Source organism: Anomaloglossus baeobatrachus, chromosome 2 (assembly GCF_048569485.1).
Source record: "Anomaloglossus baeobatrachus isolate aAnoBae1 chromosome 2, aAnoBae1.hap1, whole genome shotgun sequence".
Classification (NCBI taxonomy): Eukaryota; Metazoa; Chordata; class Amphibia; order Anura; family Aromobatidae; genus Anomaloglossus; species Anomaloglossus baeobatrachus.
Window position 1 is genome coordinate 257891662 of NC_134354.1, and position 19336 is coordinate 257910997.

At 48.4% G+C, this 19336-nt stretch overlaps 1 protein-coding gene across 3 annotated transcripts in view; it reads left to right on the forward strand.

Annotated features, from left to right (window-relative positions):
* Positions 1 to 19336, forward strand: part of FOXP4 (forkhead box P4) — a 107222-nt gene that overhangs the window by 41075 nt on the left and 46811 nt on the right. For all 3 annotated transcript variants that reach the window (XM_075335770.1, XM_075335771.1, XM_075335772.1), the window contains exons 2-5: positions 1406 to 1591; positions 4768 to 4857; positions 4943 to 5065; positions 12984 to 13070. In XM_075335770.1, the coding sequence (XP_075191885.1) occupies positions 1421 to 1591; positions 4768 to 4857; positions 4943 to 5065; positions 12984 to 13070 (471 nt within the window). In that variant the 5' untranslated portion in view covers positions 1406 to 1420. The remainder of the gene's footprint in view (positions 1 to 1405; positions 1592 to 4767; positions 4858 to 4942; positions 5066 to 12983; positions 13071 to 19336) is intronic.

Below are 19336 nucleotides of genomic sequence, written 5' to 3' on the forward strand. Positions count from 1 at the left end.
AAGTGGCTACAGATTAAGGTATGAAACAAGCAGTGCCGAGCACGCGCGCTCATCACTAGACATTACCAATGTGAGACATGTAAATCAGGAGAGCAGACTGTCAGTGATTACATGTCTCACACTGTTAGAGGCCCCATATATTACGTCAATTGTAAAAATTATGGTTTGCGACAGCTAAAAAAGTGGCTACAGATTAAGGGGTACTTTGCACACTATGACATCGCAAGCCGATGCTTGCGATGCCGAGTGCGATAGTACCCGCCCCCGTCGCAGCAGCGATATCTTGTGATTGCTGCCGTAGCGAACATTATCGCTACGGCAGCTTCACTTGCACTCACCTGCCCTGCAACGTCGCTCTGGCCGGCGATCCGCCTCCTTCCTAAGGGGCCGGGTCGTGCGGCGTCACAGCGATGTCACACGGCAGGCGGCCAATAGGAGCGGAGGGGCGGAGATGAGCGGGACGTAAACATCCCGCCCACCTTCTTCCTTCCACATTGCAGCCGGGACGCAGGTAAGGAGATGTTCCTCGCTCTTGCGGCTTCATATACAGCGATGTGTGGTGCCGCAGGAACGAGAAACAACATCGTACCGTCGCTGCTGCTAAATTATGGAAATGTCGGACCCTACACCGATCATACGACGATGACGCTTTTGCGCTCGTTAATCGTATGTAAAAGGATGTGCATCACTTTCGATTTGACCCCACCAACATCGCAGCTGCGATGTCGTAGTGTGCAAAGTACCCCTAAGGTATGAAACACTCAGTTGGGAGCATAGGTCATAGTGTTGGGGTAGAATATCCTATTAAGTTGAATAGAGCAAAGTTTTGCATGTGCTCCATAAATTACCCCATTCACATGCACCATATTTTTATATTTTAAGACCATATTTTTAGTCACAGAAAATTCTACAATAATTCTGCCTGTGTGAACATACCTTTAGGGCACAGTCAGAATAACATGGTCGATGACTGCAATGCCTGGCTGTTGGCTATCCTGACCCATGGGGACAGTATGCATTTCAATGCAGCTGCCACACTCTGGTCAGGAGAGCCACCGGCTAGTCTGAGTATTGCGACACGATTGTCATCCTATACGGCCATGTGACTGCGTCCATATAGTGATAAACTATATAATGAAAAAAAGCCAAAGGTTTGAACAATGACATGAAAAAATGGCTTGGAAAATGAACGGCACATTTTTCCATTCATTTGCATTTCTCGTTCCTCGCAGATTAAAATTGTATGATTAGGTAGGAATAAAGAGTAGTTATTAACAATCAGTGAAAATCTCAATATTAAAATCTCAGTATTAAGTGGTGTTTCCTGTTCCCCCTTGTCATGTATATATTTGCACAAAAAAGTAACATTTGTATAATATAGGATCCAATGTTCGCTGTCTTGCAGGTTGCGGAAAACGTCATGATGGTGGAATCTGCATCTGAATCGATTCGATCAACTCCAACTAGCCAAAATGGAGTTGGCAGTATTCCTAACCAATCAGATGGAGGTGGAGCAAGGGAAGGCAGCGCCAGCGGGGAGACTAATGGAGAGCTGAGCACAGCAGAACTCCTGCATTTCCAGCAGCAACAGGTAAAAGGAAAGAAAAGACAATAAAAAATCATTCATTTTGTGTTTAAGTTTAAAATATTTTCTGCATGGGAAAATAGTTCACATTATATGGTTTTATTACACTCTCATTGGAACCCCAAATATTGAAGCTAAATTAGTTTTCCTAAAAACACAATATATTTATATTACCTGTTACGTTTCTTTGCAAATGACCTAAAATTCATGACTGCTGAGGTCACTTTACCTTTTGGAGTCTGCCAGCCCTCATTAATGGGGTTGTCTAGGACTTCTCAAAATGCGAGTAAAGCATATTGTGAAGGTATAAAATATAAGACTCCAAAAAGTGTCTCCTGTGATTGAGGAGAACATTGCCAGCATCCTTTACGATCACTGACAGAACTGCTCTCTCCTGTTGCCCCACGATAACCCACCTGATCAGTGCAGGGCAGGAGAGAATGTTGCCAGGATCTGCACAGATTCTGAACAATCTGATTAGCTATAGGACTTTTCAGGCAATCATGCCTGGAAAGAGCTTCAATCCATGGCAATGTGTATGTGTGTGTTGATGACGAAGCTGAGCTGTGCGCGTGTAGCAGAACTGTGTGTATGTACAGTAGCAGAGCTGTTTATACATATATGAGCTGAGTGTGAATGCACTATGTATGCAGCAGTAGTGTGTGTGTGTGTGTGTGTATATATCAGATTGTACACAACGTGCGTGCTGCAAAACTGAATATGTATTAGACACTGAAAAGAAACACTAACAGTAAACTTATTGCCTCTCTTTTGTACCCTAGTGCATTAAAATTAATGATATTGACCCTTCCAATTCTTAAAACCTCCATGAAAATTTCAATTAGTAGGACATATATTTTTCAATTTTCTGTTCACAAAAATTGGGGTGCATCTTATAACATATTGCACCCTATAGTCTGAAAACTATTTTACTTAAAGTGGTTGTCAGACTTTCCATGTGGTAGCAACAGGCAAATGCAACTAATGGAGGTCAAAACACCACTGCTCATACAGAGAAAGAAGTATTAAAATATATATTTTAGTAAATACAAAGGATAAAAGATGAAAAATATTGCTCTTATAATATCAGTGTCTAGGGTCAGTACAATACAAGATAAGGTTTCTGAAAGGCAACAACAGAAATAGGTGCAAAGTAAAGGACTATTACAGGTAATATATACAATGCTCACAAAGTAAAATATGTAGCTGCCAATAGGATCATAATATGTCAAAGTAATGAGATCAGGTTAAAAATCTATGGTGAGATGTAAGACCATTAGCATAAATAGTAATCCCGAAGACGGGGTAACATGCCTGCGTGAAAAAAAGTTGGATGTGGTAATTACCTGTATCCAGGGTCTGTTAGATCTGTGTTCCTGCAGTCCGACGTGCGTTTCGTCATAATTTGACTTCCTCAGGGTGAGTTTCATGTGTGAATGCTTACTATCTGCCTTGCATAGATCGTTACTGTTACTACTGACGTTATGCTGATTGACAGCCGGCTCTCTGCTGCCTAACTGCAGGGAGCTGGGTGTCAAAGAGCATGATGTTGGGATTAATCCCTGTCAACAGAGCAGCCCAGAAGAGAAAGAGCTGCTCTGTTGGCATGAAGCAGCAGAATCACCAGCTGGAGTGGTCTGTGACCGCCCTGAGCCAGCGCTGGTTAGAACAGACAAGTAGTTAGCACCTGCCTCTTAATTCTTAAGCCCATAGTTAAAAAATAAAATTGTCCCTGACAACCCTTTAAAGAGGTTGGCCACTTTCAGGAGAGTGGAGCCTTAAGTTTGCAAAATGCTTGAAATTTTAAAAAAATTCTCAGCACTTGCTCCTGTCACCACTGTAGCCAATCACTGAGCTCAGTGACTGACTGACCACAGTGATTGGTTGCTATTTACGTGACATCACCACTTCAGCCAAAACACTGAGACTGGAGCAGAGATTGGACACATAGAGGGATTGAATACCTGTTGAGTTTGCTTTTTTAGGTGGGCTCTACTTTCCTGAAAGTGGATAACCCAGAGACTGTCAGCACAGAATGACTATTCAACCCAAGGTGCATAATGGCACACTAGCATATTGCTAATCCCTGCCTAACTGTCCCTGTATACACTAGCATAGATAAAGGGATCTTCAGAAAAAGTATTTCTAAAGATCTTATATCGTATGCTAATGAGCAAAGGGACTAGTCCCAAGGGAGTTACTTCCCTTGCTAGTCGGCTTCATTAGCATGTTAGTACACCTCTGTGGGCCCCTGTGGGCATGCTAATGAATGTGCAGCGTTAGAGGACGATCTCACCTGTCCGCTGCCTGACACTGGATTTCGGCTCAGTGCGGATGATCCCGGACTTCCGGTCATGTGCACTACTTCAGTTTGAAGCCAGGACGCGTACATCCGGCTTCATAGTGCGCATGACCCAAACTTCGGGGTTATGCGCACTGAACCGAAATCCAGCGTTGTGCAGTGATGGCAGCGGCGAGGTGAGTGAGATCATCCTCTGACGCTGCAAATTCATTAGCATGATAGGAGCCGACTAGCAAGGGAAGCAACACTCTTGGGACTAGTCCCCTCGCTCATTAGCATATGATAAAGATCTTTAGAAACACTTTTTGTAAAGATCTCTTTATCTATGCTAGTGTATACAGGGACTGTTAGGCAGGGATTAGCAGTATGTACCCAGAATTGCTCGTGGTTCTGGGTGCATATTACACCTGACAGGTTCCCTTTAAATGTTTGGCCCCACCATAAGGCACCCAGTACCTGTACTTGGGTTGAACAGTCATTCTGTGCTGACAGCAATCACAGGCCCCTGTGGTCACATGTAACAACTGACAACTAGACTGCTGAGGACAGTGATTAGCTGCAGTGGTCACATAAATGATGTATATGACATAATTGCTGCAGGATTCATTTTTGCAAGGCTTTGTATAAATCAACCTTTGTTTTCAATGACTTTTTGTAAAGAAGTATGTGGAGACATTTAACCCATCAAACACTCTCTTGGCCTCCATGAAGCCGTATGGAATATGTTTCATCTGCATGCCATTAATTTTCCTTCAGTGCACACTTTGGGTAAAGCAAAAAAACTATATGAACAAAGACTAAAATGGATTTTTTTTTAAAAGTACTTTACTTGTCTTCTATAGTCTTCTATGTGAGTTTACTTGAATCATTTTTCCCCCAGGCTCTACAGATGGCCCGGCAACTCTTGCTCCAGCAGGCAACAGGACTGAGCACTCCGAGCAGTACCGAGAACAAGCAGCCTTCAGTTCAGGTGAGACCCTTGTGCAGGTGTCTTGTGAATCAGAGGTTGTTTCAGAAGGGTAGAAGATCAGATATTTTCTGTTTCCCCACCACAGGTCCCAGTATCAGTGGCTATGATGTCTCCACAGATGATCACACAGCAACAGATGCAGCAGATTTTGTCTCCGGCCCAACTACAGGCTGTCATGCAACAGCAGCAAGCTCTTATGTTGCAGCAGGTAACGTCTGCCCCTCACATACAGAAATACCATTTCTACTTTGGTCTGTCTTATTCTTAATTCAGGGACAACTTGTGAACAGGCATCAAGAATGTAGAATTTTGACTCCCTGGTATTTGGCTTTGACAAAACTTTATAGGTACAATAGTGCAGTTTACATGTGTTTTTGAGTGCATTGTTTTACTTGCATTGTTTTTGTCTCTGCATTTTTCTTTATCGTTCCTATGGGAGACCCAGACCATGGGTGTATAGCTACTGCCTCCGGAGGACACACAAAGTTACTACACTCAAAACGTGTAGCTCCTCCCTCCCAGTATATACACCCCCTGCTAGCCAGTCCTAGCCAGTTTTTTGCTTTGTGTCAGGAGAGATCACACACACACATGCATCCTTTTTTGATTTTCATTTTTTTCTACAGATTTGGAAGAAAAGCGGGTCCACTGGACCCCCGGCATGTCCCTTCACACCCCCCTGGCGGCGGTGCTGTTAAGGTTGATTCAGGGCAAGAGCCCTTCATGCCGCGCTCCTTCACCATCCCATGCTGGGGCTCTGGCTTGAAGTGGGAGCCAACACGGTTCTCACTGCTTTGCAGGAGACCGGCCTCCATCCGCAGCCCTTTGACAGGACCCTGCTGGACGGAGCACTGGACCCCCACCCCACCAGGGACTGGACCCTGCGTCTCAAAGCTAAGTATAGAGACGTTATTCAGAGGGTCCTTCTGCAATGTGGGGCACTTTATTAGGGGGACAGTGTTTGACTTTGATAATGCTGCTTGTACTGTGTTTCCGGCCGGTTCCACTGTTTTTTTCTGTGTACCGCGCCGATGATGCCTGATTTTCGGCCGCATGTTTAACTCTAGGTCCCGGCTTCAGCCGCGGCCTAGTTTCGTCTCGTTCCCCTGCATGTCAGTCATGCAGGGGGACGCTGCAGCGCCGCCCGCCGGCCGCTCTGCACAGGGGAGGACACTCCTTGTTGAGGAGATGATTCCCTCCCCTGTACATTTCTTAGCCCTCCGTTTCCCGCTCCTGGGTTAACCCCCGCCCTCCCTCCTCACTCTAGCGCCATTTTCTCAGCGTTCTTAGTACGCTGATCGGCGCTGGCTGCTCTGCAGTGCAGAGGGAGTGAATATATGGCTGGGGGTCCAGGCTTGGAACCTGGGGGGGCACTCACAGCGGCCTGACAAGTCACAACCTCTGGTTGTGCACTTTTATATACTATCAGGGCATCGTGAAGGAGTTCATTCTTTATTATGGAACCTCCTCCTCAGCAGCATGTCTCACTAGGAGCAAAGCTCCAAGGCTGTACACTACATGTTCTGCATGTAAGCTCATATTGCCTGAACCGGCACAGACCCATACTGTCATGGTTCTTAGGTGGTGGTGCCTCAGCCTGGAGTCTCCCCAGGCTGAACCCCTGTCTTGTGTTTTCTAGACATTCTAGACAGAGCCCCCCACCTCTGCAGCAGGTCTCACAGAGCGAGGCTGCAGGCTGTTTTTTATTATCCACTGCTGGTAGTCTCGTACGGCTGTACCGAGCTCATAACCGCTGTGGCCCCTCAGCTTAGAGCCTCATGCATGGTCCCTCCAGCTGCTCCGGGTTCGGTGGCTGACCCCTGGGGGAATGTCTTTTTCCAGGGGTCGGCCGTCCCGGCATCCCCTGAGCATGCAACCCCCTTCTCAGGGCGTTTTTTGCTTGCTCGGCAAAGCTCACAGACCCCGTCCTCCTGACAGGGAGACGCAGGGTCCCCTGTCCTCCCCGTCCCGCAGCTCCGATACGAGCTGACCCACTGGACGAGGAGGATGTCTCTATCAGGGGCTCGGACGCTGCTTTACGTACTTTGATCCGTCCGTAGATGACGGGGATGCGAATGATTAGAGTCCATTATATTGGACCTCCAGCCGCCTGTATCAGGGGAGTATTCCCCGCTGGCAAAAAGGCATCAGTATACCTTTAACAAGACGAGGAGTGTGTTCCTTAACCACTCCAGTTTTCAACCCGCTGCGTCCAAGCCCGCAGCCTGTCCTGCAGATCCCACAGCGGGGTTCTGCTGCCTGTCTCCCCCTCCCATCAGAGGTGGTCAAGGAGTGTACTCATTCGCCAAGCGTGGCCACTCCGGTGTCCAGACTTTCAGCCCGGATAGTTGTATCAGTGGCTGACGGCACCTCTATAAGGATCCCACGGTACATTAACTTTGTACTGGACCTCAATCCGCCGGAGTTACCTTATCTAGGTGAACACAACGTGTGTTCCTTAACCACGCCAGTTTTCAGGCCCCTGTAACCAGCAGGGTCCGCTCTGACAGTCGCTTCCCATGAAGCGTGATTCTGAGGACTGGGTTTCCCCCGTCCACCAATGATGGTCAAGAGGTGGGCTCATTCACCTCAGGTGGCTCAGCCCGGACCGTTATGTCAGTGGCTGATGGCTCCTCAGAGGAGATGCATTCCCTCACAGGGACTCTATGCCCAAGACGGTTGCCTGAACTTCCAGACTTCAGTCTTTCCATCCTCTGCCAAGTCTGCCATGCTGGACACCGCACAGCGGTGGTTTTGGCTACTTTCCTCGCTATCCGCAGGTGTGGCTTCGGCAATGGAAGGCAGATGCCTCTATAGAGGTTCCTTGCTGGGCTCCCCTTTGGTGGGACCAGTCTCTTCGGAACCAACTAGGTGAAATTTAGGAAGCTCTCGGCGACGAGAGTTCTTCCTTGCCACAAACCTAAACCAGGGCAGGAATCAGTTGAGGTTTCGGTGGTTTCCGTTCCTCCTTCTGATCGTCCTCTAGCTCGGCCTTAGTTCATAGAACCAAATGGCTTGAAGCTGCGTCTTCAGAAGACCACAGGAGATGCTACCTCGGAGTCAGCTTCCTCCGAGCTATCTGGCCACGCCAACCACCTCCTTGGTCGGTGGCAGGCTCTCTCCACTTGGCGACGTATGGTTCTACCACGTCTCCGTTCAGTGGGGGCGAGTTTATATCTCCCATGGCTACAGGATGGAATTCTGTCCACCCGCCAAACAGATCTTTCTGTCAACTCCTCCCGGCTCCAAGGCCGCCGCCTTCTCACAGGCCGTGGCATTTCTTGCAGGCCAACGGAGTAATTGTTCCGGTTCCCGACTGGGAACGGTTCTGAGATTTTTGCTTAAATCTATTTCTAGTCCCCGAAGAGGGCGGTGCCTTCCGACCTGGATCTTTAGCTTTTCAAGCATGGTCAGGTGTGGCGCTTTCACATGGAGTCTCGGTCTTGTTCCGTGTGTTTTTCACCGGATCAATCAAGAACCCAAGGAGATTCCCTAGCAGCCATCGGCATCAGGGATGCCTTTCGGCGAGGAGCAATCGCAGTTTCACACCAGCGTTGACTACGTTTTGCCATCGGAGTGGTCCAATTCGTGGCTCTTCCATTTGGGTTAGCCACGGCCCCTCGAGTATTCTCCTTGGGGCTACTGTGATTAGGGTCCTGCACCCCTAGGGGTTGGCAGTGATCGTTTGCCCTGGACGGTTTTCTTCTCGGGGTTTCATCCAGCGCAGACTCTTAGTAGAGTACTTCGCTTACTCTCGCCACTCTAATCTATTCGGGTGGCTTGTCATTCTGTCCAGGTCCACTCTGACTTCGCACCACTGGTTTTCAGGGACGCAATTCGAGACTCTGTCGGCACTTGTGAAGCTGCTCTTAGTCGATCAGTAGTCCCTCCGGGTCGACGTCGTTCTATCAGACACCAAATAAGGTGCTGGTCAGACGGTGGCGTCATTGGAAGCGATTCCTTGCCCAGTTTCTCCTGCGTCCTCTGAGACTGGAGGGTTTCCGCTGTACACGCGACCTCCCTCCTTCTCGGAGTGGTGGCTTCGCCACTGACCAGGGGCTCGTTGCAGTGGTGGTTTCGGCCACTCTGTCTCAGGGATGCTCCTTCCTAGCCCCGTCCCGGGTGATCCTCACCAGGGTGCTGGTCTTTCCGCCTTGGGAGCAGTATATCTCCACCGTGGAGCGCAGGGCGCTTGGACTCTGTCCGATTCAGCCCTCTGGTTCAATGTGCTGGAAATCAGAGCTGTATTTCTAGCTCTCTAAGCCTTCACCATCTGTTGGCGGCTAGGCACATCGAGTCCAGTCGGACAACGTGACAGCGTTTTCCTACATCAACTTCCAGGGCGGGACATTCAGCCGTCTGGCAATCTTGGCGGCTCATCATTCTTCAGTGGACAAGGGACTCCTAGTCCACCATATCCGCAGCCCACATCCTAGATGTGAAAACTGCGAGGCAGACTATTTCAGCTGTCCAACCGTGGTCCACGATCCTCAGGTTTTGCGGTAGGCACACTGGTTCATGTTTGATCCCAGCTTCGTCTCTACCTCTTGCCCAGAGTCCTGCGCAAGATCAGTTAAGGGGGCCGTCGGGTCATTCTCATTCTCCAGACTGACCTAGGCAGGCTTGGTACCCTGACCTGCTCCTTCTGTCCGTTGGATTGCCATGGCATCTTCCGGACCGTTCAGACCTTTTCTCAAAAGGGTCCGTTTTTTCCGTCAGAATTCTGGATTCTCAGATTGACGGCGCAGATCTTGAGTCCTGGATCTTGGCGACTTCTGGTATCCTTCCTGAAGTCATCTCCGCTATGACTCGAGCTTCAAAGTGTCCTTTGACCTTTTTAGCCTTGCCGACCCTCCTGTCTCTTTCACAGTCCGGTTTACAGCTAGGACTATCCCTCATAAGGGACAGGTCTCGGCTCTGTCAGTATGTGCCAGCGGCGTATCGTCCGGCTGGCTCCGGTGCGCTCCTTTCAGGGCGCATCTCACATTATTCCGCCTTTCCTGCGGCCTATGGAGCCCTGGGACCTTAATCCGGTCCTCCCGGTTCCCGGAAACCCCCCTTTGCTCCTCTTAGGGAGGTTTCTTTGTTTCATCTTTCACAGAAAGTAGTCTTCTAGTGGCTATAATTTCCCGCCAGAGAGTTCTAGCTGTACTCTCTCGGAGTCACCCCCTTCTTGGCCTTTTGCATCAAGACAGGGTGGTCTCCGTCCGACTCCGGACTTTTTTCCCTGAGGTGGTTACTGCTTCCACCTTATCCGGGGCAATTTTCCTGCCTTCCTTTTGTCCGGCTCCTGTTCATCGTTTGAGAAAGCGATGCATATCCTGGATCTGGTGCGGGCGCTCCGGATCTATGTGTCTTGCACCGCCGTTATTAGGCAGTGCACCTCTCTCTGGTGCTGACCGCTAGTCAGCGTAGCGGTCTCTCGGCATCTAAGCCGACCCTGGGTCGTTGGCTTAGGTTGGCCATTTCCGAGGCCCAACAAGTGTACTCAAGTGCCTTCCCCGCCGGGGATCAGAGCACATTTGATCAGACCTGTCGGTGCCTTTTGGGCTTTCAGGCTCCAGGCTACGGCTCAGTAGGTCTGTCAGACTGCAGCTCGTATTAGTCTGCATACTTTTTACGAAGCTCTATCCAAGGCATGCTTATGCTTTGGCAGACGCGGGCTTAGGCAGACGCATCTTTCAGGTGTCTGTCGCCCATTTGTGAAGTTAGGTTTTGCCTGCTTCTCAGTTGTCTGGTTATTCCCACCCATGGACTGCTTTGGAACGTCCCATGGTCTGGGTCTCCCACAGGAACGATAAAGAAAAAGAGAATTTTGTTTACTTACCGTAAATTCTTTTTCTTATAGTTCCGTCATGGGAGACCCAGCACCCTCCCTATTGCCTGTTGGCAGGTTTCTTGTTCCGGTGTCTTCACCAGCTGTTATTGTTGTAGACAGAGGTTCCGGTTCTTCCGGTTTTTACTCTGTCTCTTCTTGTGGGTGGATGTCCTCCTTCAGCTTTTGCACTAAACTGGCTAGGACTGGCTAGCAGGGGGTGTATATACTGGGAGGGAGGAGCTACACGTTTTGAGTGTAGTAACTTTGTGTGTCCTCCGGAGGCAGTAGCTATACACCCATGGTCTGGGTCTCCCATGACGGAACTATAAGAAAAAGAATTTACGGTAAGTAAACAAAATTCTCTTTTTTTGTATCTTTTAAATGAAAGGGTTATTCCCATCTCCAAATCTTATCCCAATATGTAGTAGGTGTAATAATATTAGCAAATCTCAAATTAGCAATGTAGTATAGTTCTTCTGATATAGCCATGTCTCTTACCTGATGTGCAGGGCATTGCAGCTTAAGTATCCATGGTTACGTCCAATTAGTTGCTTGTGGTTGGAATCATGGACATTTAACCTGCAATATTCTGCACATGAGGTAAGAGACATGCCTACATCAGGAGAACTATACTACATTTCTAATTGGAGGTATTTTCTAATATCATTATTATTATACCTATTACATATTGAGATAGGATCTTGGAGATGGGCGTAACCCTTTAGGCTTCTTTCACACGTTCGTGAAAAACCACGCATGTTTTTCATGGACGTGTCCGAGGTGCGTTTTGCCCTCCATGACCCGTGTTTATGAGCTATGTGTGTTCTCCACGTGTTATCCGTGATAACACACGGAGAACGGGAACTTTCTGCTCACCTGTCCCTGGCGTCGCTGTCCGTGGTGCTGATCTTTGGTCTCCGGTCCTGACGACTCCCCGCTGCTGCTGCTTCCGGCCGCAGTGAAGTGAATATTCAATTAGCATAATGAGCGGCGGTCGGCAGCAAGTGACAGCAGCGGCAGAGACAGCAAGGCTGGAGAAGGTGAGTAAAGTTTTGTTTTTTTTTCTTACAGACACATGTCTTCTCTCCGGTGCATGTCACACGGAACACATCCGTGTGGTCAATTTGCATTACGTGTGACACGTTTGCGTTCCGTGTGACACCCGTGATGCTGGAGAGAAAACGGACATGTCGGCGTGAGAAACACACGGACACAAGTAAGTACGGAACGGACACACGTTCCATGCGTAAATACTTACGTGTGTCCAAAACCATAGGATTACCTAGGTCGACGTGTGTACGTGTCTCCGGTACGTGAGAAAACTGCCAAACACGTACCGGAGGCACGTATGTGTGAAAGAGGCCTTAAGCTGCTTGGTTTTTGGGTTCCTGCTGGCATTTAACTTTGACAAAACTTTATTGATGTAATCATGTGTGGATTTCATATAATTTTAGAAACACGGACACTACTGCATTTTTTCACCCACTTCTGGTTTTGGCTTACAAATACTAAGGTAAAAAACTGATCACATACTCACCGTGTGCACGTAGCCTTACAGGCTGTGCATTTGTCCTCTGGAAAATCAAATATGCAAATAGTCTTTTTAGAGAGAAGATGACTTTCTCTTGTGCTACCTAAGGCTATGTGCGCACGTTGGGTTATGTCACTGCAGAAAATTTGCAGTGATTTGTCAGCACATGTGTGCTGCAAATGGCTGCAGAAGCACTGCATAATGGATGCCGATTTCATGCGCTCTGGATGCTGACTCTCCCATAGACAGAGTGGGAGCAGCATCCAAAGCACACGAAATAAGTGACATGTTACTTTTTGAACGCACCGATTTGGATCAAAATTTCAGCATCCAAATCGCTGTGTTCAAAAAAGCATTGTGTGCAAGGATTATGCACAATTTACATAGATTGTGCAGGGGACGCAGGACGCATGCAGTTACGCTGCAGTGCTAGACGCAGTGTAAATGCATGAAATACGCACACGTGCGCACATGCCCTAATGCATACAACCATTCTAAGTCAATATCAACCATTTAAGAAGAGTTGACAGATTATTCAGGATAAAACAGCAAAAACAGACACTCCATTTGCAGACATTTGTTTCTGGGTGTTTGCTCATCATCAGTGCAAAGCAGGATATGGCTGGATATGGCTGGGAGGGGATAAATGGACAATGAGTAGAGACATCAGTGGGCTATTGTGTGATTACCATATACATTTTAGTACTTAGCATGCCATAAAAAGTTTCCAGTCGATTCTTCATGGTAGTTATTGTGCTTTTCTTTTTCTTTTGGCAGCTTCAGGAATATTACAAGAAGCAGCAAGAACAGCTACACCTCCAGTTACTTTCCCAGCAACAGGCAGGAAAACCGCAGCCTAAAGAGGTGAGCAGCAGCTAAGTCCTTATGTTGTCCTAATTCTCTGGGATTAAAATCCTGATTTATGAGTTATTATTGAGAATTATTGATTTTTCGTGAAGTACAGATGAATAAGGGTGTCTGGTGGAACTAGCCACTATGATGAGATCAGCACCTTGTTCCACTACTTGGACTGTTATATTACCCGGTGTAAAATTACAACACAGTTACCTCTACCGTTAGTCTGTGATTTCAATGCTGGCTGTCCCAGATCTCACGTGACATTGCTATGACGGGTGAGTGCTGCTAATGGACCGCAGTGCTCACACCATCCACGTTAGTGGCCTCAGATGAAAGTCGGACATCCCGGGAAAGTGTGACCACTGCAGCCCAATAACAGCCACTGATTTTGTTTCAGCATTCACAAGAAATAGCAGTGTCTCGCAAGCAGCACAAACATTCCTGGAACAGTGCTTAAAGAGGACAAGCCACCAGGATTTTCCTATATAAACTAAAGCCAGTGCCATACTGGTGCTATCGGGCTGATTCTATACATACCTGTAGTCTTGAGATCGGTTGTATAGTTTCTGAAATATAGGCAAGTAAAGTTTGTGAGATGCACTGTTATTTATGATAGCTGTTGCAGAATATCTAATAGGTGGGTCGGGTTTTGCTAGTTACTCTCGCCACTGTGTGCCTGCCTGTAATTCTTCCCCCTCCCTCTCCGTCCTCCCTCCTTTCTCCTCTTAGAATAATAGTTACAGGGGGAGCAAAGACAGGCAGCCAACAGGGGCAGGAATAGCTAGCAAAACCCGACCCACCTATTAGATATTCCCTTGCACTTATCATCAAATACCAGTGCATTTCACAGTCTTTACTTGCCTATATTTTAGAAAGTATTAGAAAGAATACATCCAATCTCAACACTAAAGATATGTATAGAATCATCCTGATAGCACCAGTATAGCACTGGTTTTAGTATATATCTATTAAAATCCTGGTGGTTGATCCTTTAAGGTATGTATGTTTTGTTTTTTCTTTCCTATGTGGTTCTATTGCTTTGAAATGGTTGTTTAGGTAGTTGGCCCTTTACTGCAATGCAAACAGCAAAATGTCCACTTAAATAACACTATTTTAGAGCAAGGTTTTTACCATTATGCCGTTTTCGCTGTGCGAGGTGTGTGCACATATCCTTAAAGTGGTTTTCCATTCTTGGAGTTACAGTCCACTATGTGACTGCAGACTTGAGAATCCTCACAGTGTGCACACTGCTCGCTGTAAGGATTCTCTGGTGTTGAGAGTGTGACCGCAAGTGTGCGATTTTCATACAGTCACAAGCCGAATAGAAGTGTGTGGGCTTGCTCAATATTAGGGAATTGTATGAGGCCACACAACTCTTGTCAGAATGGGGCTTGTAAGTATGCAGATTGCATACCCACTCCCGAAATCTGAGAACCCTGACAGGGTGCACTCTGCGAGCTGTGAAGATTCACAAGTCTGCAGACTTCAGCCCCAAGCCTGAACAACTCCTTTACGGTATACATAAACTTTAAAGTGAACCTGACCCACCTGATATATGCTGGACGACCCACAGCCATGTTTGACTCTGAAATGCTGTGGCCTTTCAGGGAGAAACATACTTTAAAAGCCACCATACTGCAGACTAGTCAGACAGGCGAGTCCCTGGCGATTTCTCCCTGCCCGCTTCCTGGACAGGTCTCTCCTATATACTGCACACAGGAGGAGACATGTGAATATAGGGCAGCAGGTGGGAAGAAATACTGTAGTATGGATCAGGTTCATTATAAAAACCTTTACTGCTCCGTTACAGAAGCGATTGTTGTTAGACTTGTGTATGAAATGTAGAGCAACTTACAGTTTACATCTTGAAAGTTTTTTTGGAGGTGTGAAATCCATGAACAATTCTATTCTTCATTTTCTGTTGTTTTTTACACATAGGTGGTAGAAACAATTTTAGTGCCACTATCTTGATTAGAGAAAAGAAGAAAACCATGCGGAAGGTTTCCCTCCATTATGTTTATTTCATAGAGAAGGAATTGTGAAAGGGTCTATAAAATAAGCACTGAAAAAGGCGTTTGCCAATCACACCAGTGCAATGGGTTATTTTAATGGTATATCTAGACAGTTGTTTAGGGGCTGCTGATCATTCATGATGCCTATCCTGTAAAAATAAAGATATTGGCACTAGAGCGTTTCTCTATTCCAATACCACAGCCATACCGCCCCTCTATACATCAGCCTGTATGATAGGTCAATATCACACATCATCTGTCAACATGAACTCTTTATCTGATGAATGTAGAAAAACGCAAAGGGACTTTATCGACTATTCCGTCACTATAGTAAAACTCAACCAATTCCTCAAAGAAAGCCACTGACTGGCCACGAATCAATGAGGGAGAAAAACCATCTGTACACCTGTGCGATGTTTCAGGGGTCTTCCTCTTGTCTGTATATTGCCAATGTATTCCTGGAGAGTGTGCCAGACTATTATGCTGATTGCATGCTAAGGCTACTTTCACACCTCCGGTTTTTCCTGTGCGGCACAATACGGCGCTCTGCAGAAAAACCGCAACCGATTTTTTTGCCGCCGGTTGCAGATTTTTTTGCATAGACTTACATTAGTGCCGTATTGTGCCCCATGGGCTTGCATTCGGTCCGGTTTTTGCCGCATGCGGCAGATTTAGCCGATGCCGCGGCCGGATGGAACGTTCCCTGGCACGTTTTTTGCTCCGGCAAAAAAACTGCATCGCGCCGCATCCGGCCGCTGCGGCGCATTTTTCAATGCATGCCTATGGACGCTGGATGCGGCGCGATGCGGAAAAACCGCCGCCGCATGCGGTTTCTTCCACTGCGCATGCTCAGTAGCATGCCGCAACCGGAAAAAAACAGACGGGCCGCATGTAAAAAGTTATGCAAAGGATGCGGTGTTTTCGCCGCATCCGTTGCATAGGTTTCACAGCCGGATTGAGCCGCACTGCTCAAACTGGATGTGTGAAAGTAGCCTTACTGGCAGTGCTTTCTCAATCCAAGTGCCTTGACAGCCATAAAATGCAAAGTGGCCATCTCACATAGTGACATCACTGGTAACCAGCTCAACTGTGTACTGGGATACCCAAGTCTTTCCCATGAGTTTCTGAAATCCGTTTCCTTCCTCTGGGATAAGGCATACAATATGGATACATTTGTGGAAAAAGACTGCCAGTGGATTATGGATACTGCTTCTGTACCGTCCATAAACTTTAAATGTCTGTGCTTCTTTTCTAAAATATTATTGCATAGCACTAAAACAAAATACAACCATGTACCTGCAGAAGCGGTGTGCTGACTGTTAGAGACAGCCGGAGGGTCATTAGAGAAGAAGCAGTGTATGAACAGTAATTGGAAGCGCAGATGGCGCTACCTCCTCCATACACAGCGGTAATGTGATCGCTATGTACAAGAAGAAAACTCAGTTTCCCCTGTGACTGGGGAAAACCATACCAACCCCAGTTACATGGGAAATAAGAGTAAAATAAAAATATTACTTGTGTACCTTATGGGAGAACCACCTCACCGCATTGTAGATTGTAAGCTCTTACGAGCAGGGTTGTCATTATTTTTATTTTAATTATTGTATTTCTTTGTCGCTCCATTGGGAGACCCAGACAATTGGGTGTATAGCTTCTGCCTCCGGAGGCCACACAAAGTATTACACTTTAAAAGTGTAACCCCTCCCCTCTGCCTATACACCCTCCCGTGCATCACGGGCTCCTCAGTTTTATGCTTTGTGTGGAAGGAGGCACACATCCACTCATGCATTCTCAGATTAGTTATATCGGTTGGAAGAAAAGAGGACCCCCACAGGGTCCCCGGCATGTTCCCTTCTCACCCCACTATGTCGGCGGTGCTGTTAAGGTTGAAGTACCCATTGCGGGTACAAAGGCCGGAGACTCATGCCGTCATGCTGTGCATGGAGCGCCTTCTTCCCGGACGCTGCAGCAGCTGCTGATTTGTGAAGACCAGCGGACTTCCGCGCCGACCGCGCCTGCTTGTCGGCCGCGGTCTTAAATTTAGTCCCCGGCTTCATCGCGGCCTAGTAGCAAAAATCCCGCCCCCGGGCCTGCCTGTCAGGGGTAAGGGCGGGACGGCCGGCCTGACGTCGGCTGTGAGGGCCGGAGCATCCTGTATGTTTCCTCCCCCCTCACTGATCACTGTGGGGACCCCAGATTCCCGCACTTTTCTAGCACCGCCCACGGCTCCACTCCTCCCCTGAGAGCTCCGGCAGCCATGTTTTTGGCATTCTGCCGGTGGAGGATTATCAGAGAAGAGCTCTGCAGCTCTGGGAGACCTAAGGCAGGGAATCTGGAGGACACACACTCCGCTTTTTAGCGGTCGGTAAGCCACACCGGTCACCCGGTGCTGGTCCCCCCCATGGTGCCGGAATAGATACGTATTTATATACATATTTCTGTTCGGTCGGGCTGTATACCCCTTCCCATATACCCTGAGTGATCAATCTCCTAGGAGACAACAGCATGTCGTCCACAAGGAGCAAAGGTGCTAAGGCACAGGGTTTTTTTGCGACCTGTACCTCTTGTGCGGCTATGTTACCTGCGGGTTCCACCTACCCTCACTGTGAGCAATGCTCGACCCCTGTTTCGCTTGCTCAGCCGGAGCCTCTGTCACTAGTGGGCCCCTCGGCTCATGTAGACCCCCCTGCTCCCCCTGTCCAGGCGGCAGGGACAGAGTTTGCTGCGTTTGCTGAGAAACTCTCTGAGTCACCATGGCTCAGTCTATGGACAAATGGTCTGCCAAGCTGCTAGAAGCTTTGCAGTCCAGACCGGTCCTTACACAGGCCCCGGTCCCCGTTAGCTCGTCGCCTCCAGGCCCCTCTCGGTCCGCGCCGCAGCGCGCTCCCAGGTTGGGCCCTAGGTCCCACACGGAGGACTCCTGCCTGAATCTTCCCCGACTTCTTCACGCTGCTCGGGTTCCCAGCTCGAGGACTCTCTGGAGGACGAGGTGGACGTCGCAGCTCAGGGCTCTAAACCTGACGTTGCCCTCAATCTTGATATACCTGAAGGGGACGCCTTAGTAAATGATCTTATCTCGTCCATTAACCAGGTGTTAGATCTGTCTCCCCCGCCTCCACCTGTAGAGGAGTCGGCTTCTCAGCAGGAGAAACACCAGTTTCGGTTCCCCAAACGTACACGGAGTGCATTTTTCGATCACTCTAACTTCAGAGATGCTGTCCAGAAGCCCAGAGCGGTTCCGGACAAGCGCTTTACTAAGCGCCTTACTGACACACGTTACCCCTTCCCCTCTGACGTAGTTAAGGGTTGGGCTCAGTGTCCCAAGGTGGATCCTCCAGTCTCTAGATTGGCGGCTAGATCTGTGGTATCGGTGGCAGATGGCTCATCGCTAAAGGATGCCACTGACAGGCAGATAGAGCTCCTGGTGAAATCCATCTATGAAGCCACGGGCGCGTCTTTTGCCCCGGCCTTTGCAGCCGTGTGGGCACTACAAGCTATCTCAGCTTGTGTGGCTGAGATTAATGCAGTCACACGTAATTCTGCTCCGCAGATTGCGTCTCTGACTTCTCAAGCGTCAGCTTTTTCTTCCTACGCCATGAACGCAGTCGTAGATTCTGCTAGCCGTACAGCGGTGGCATCCGCTAATTCTGTGGCAGTCCGCAAGGCCATGTGGCTGCGCGAATGGAAGGCAGACTCGGCCTCCAAGAGGTTCTTAACCGGTTTGCCGTTTTCTGGCGACCGATTGTTTGGCGAACGATTGGATGAGATTATTAAGGAATCCAAGGGAAAGGACTCCTCCTTACCCCAGTCCAAACCTAAGAGACCTCAGCAACGGAAAATTCAATCGAGGTTTCGGTCCTTTCGTCCCTCCGCCAAGTCCCAATCCGCTTCGTCCAGCAGGCCGGAGAAAGGCCAGAGGAACTCCTATGCGTGGCGGTCTAAGTCACGCCCCCAAAAGGCCGCCGGAGGCGCTGCCTCCAAGGCGGCCTCCTCATGACTCTCGGCATCCCCGAACCGCATCCTCGGTCGGTGGCAGGCTCTCCCGCTTTTGCGACGCCTGGTGGCCACATGTTCAAGACCGATGGGTGAGAGACATTCTGTCTCACGGTTACAGGATAGAGTTCAGCTCTCGTCCTCAGACTCGTTTCTTCAGAACCTCTCCGCCCCCCGCTCGGGCCGACGCACTTTTTCAGACAGTGGTCACTCTGAAGACAGAGGGAGTTGTGATCCCTGTTCCCCCTCAAGAACATGGTCGCGGCT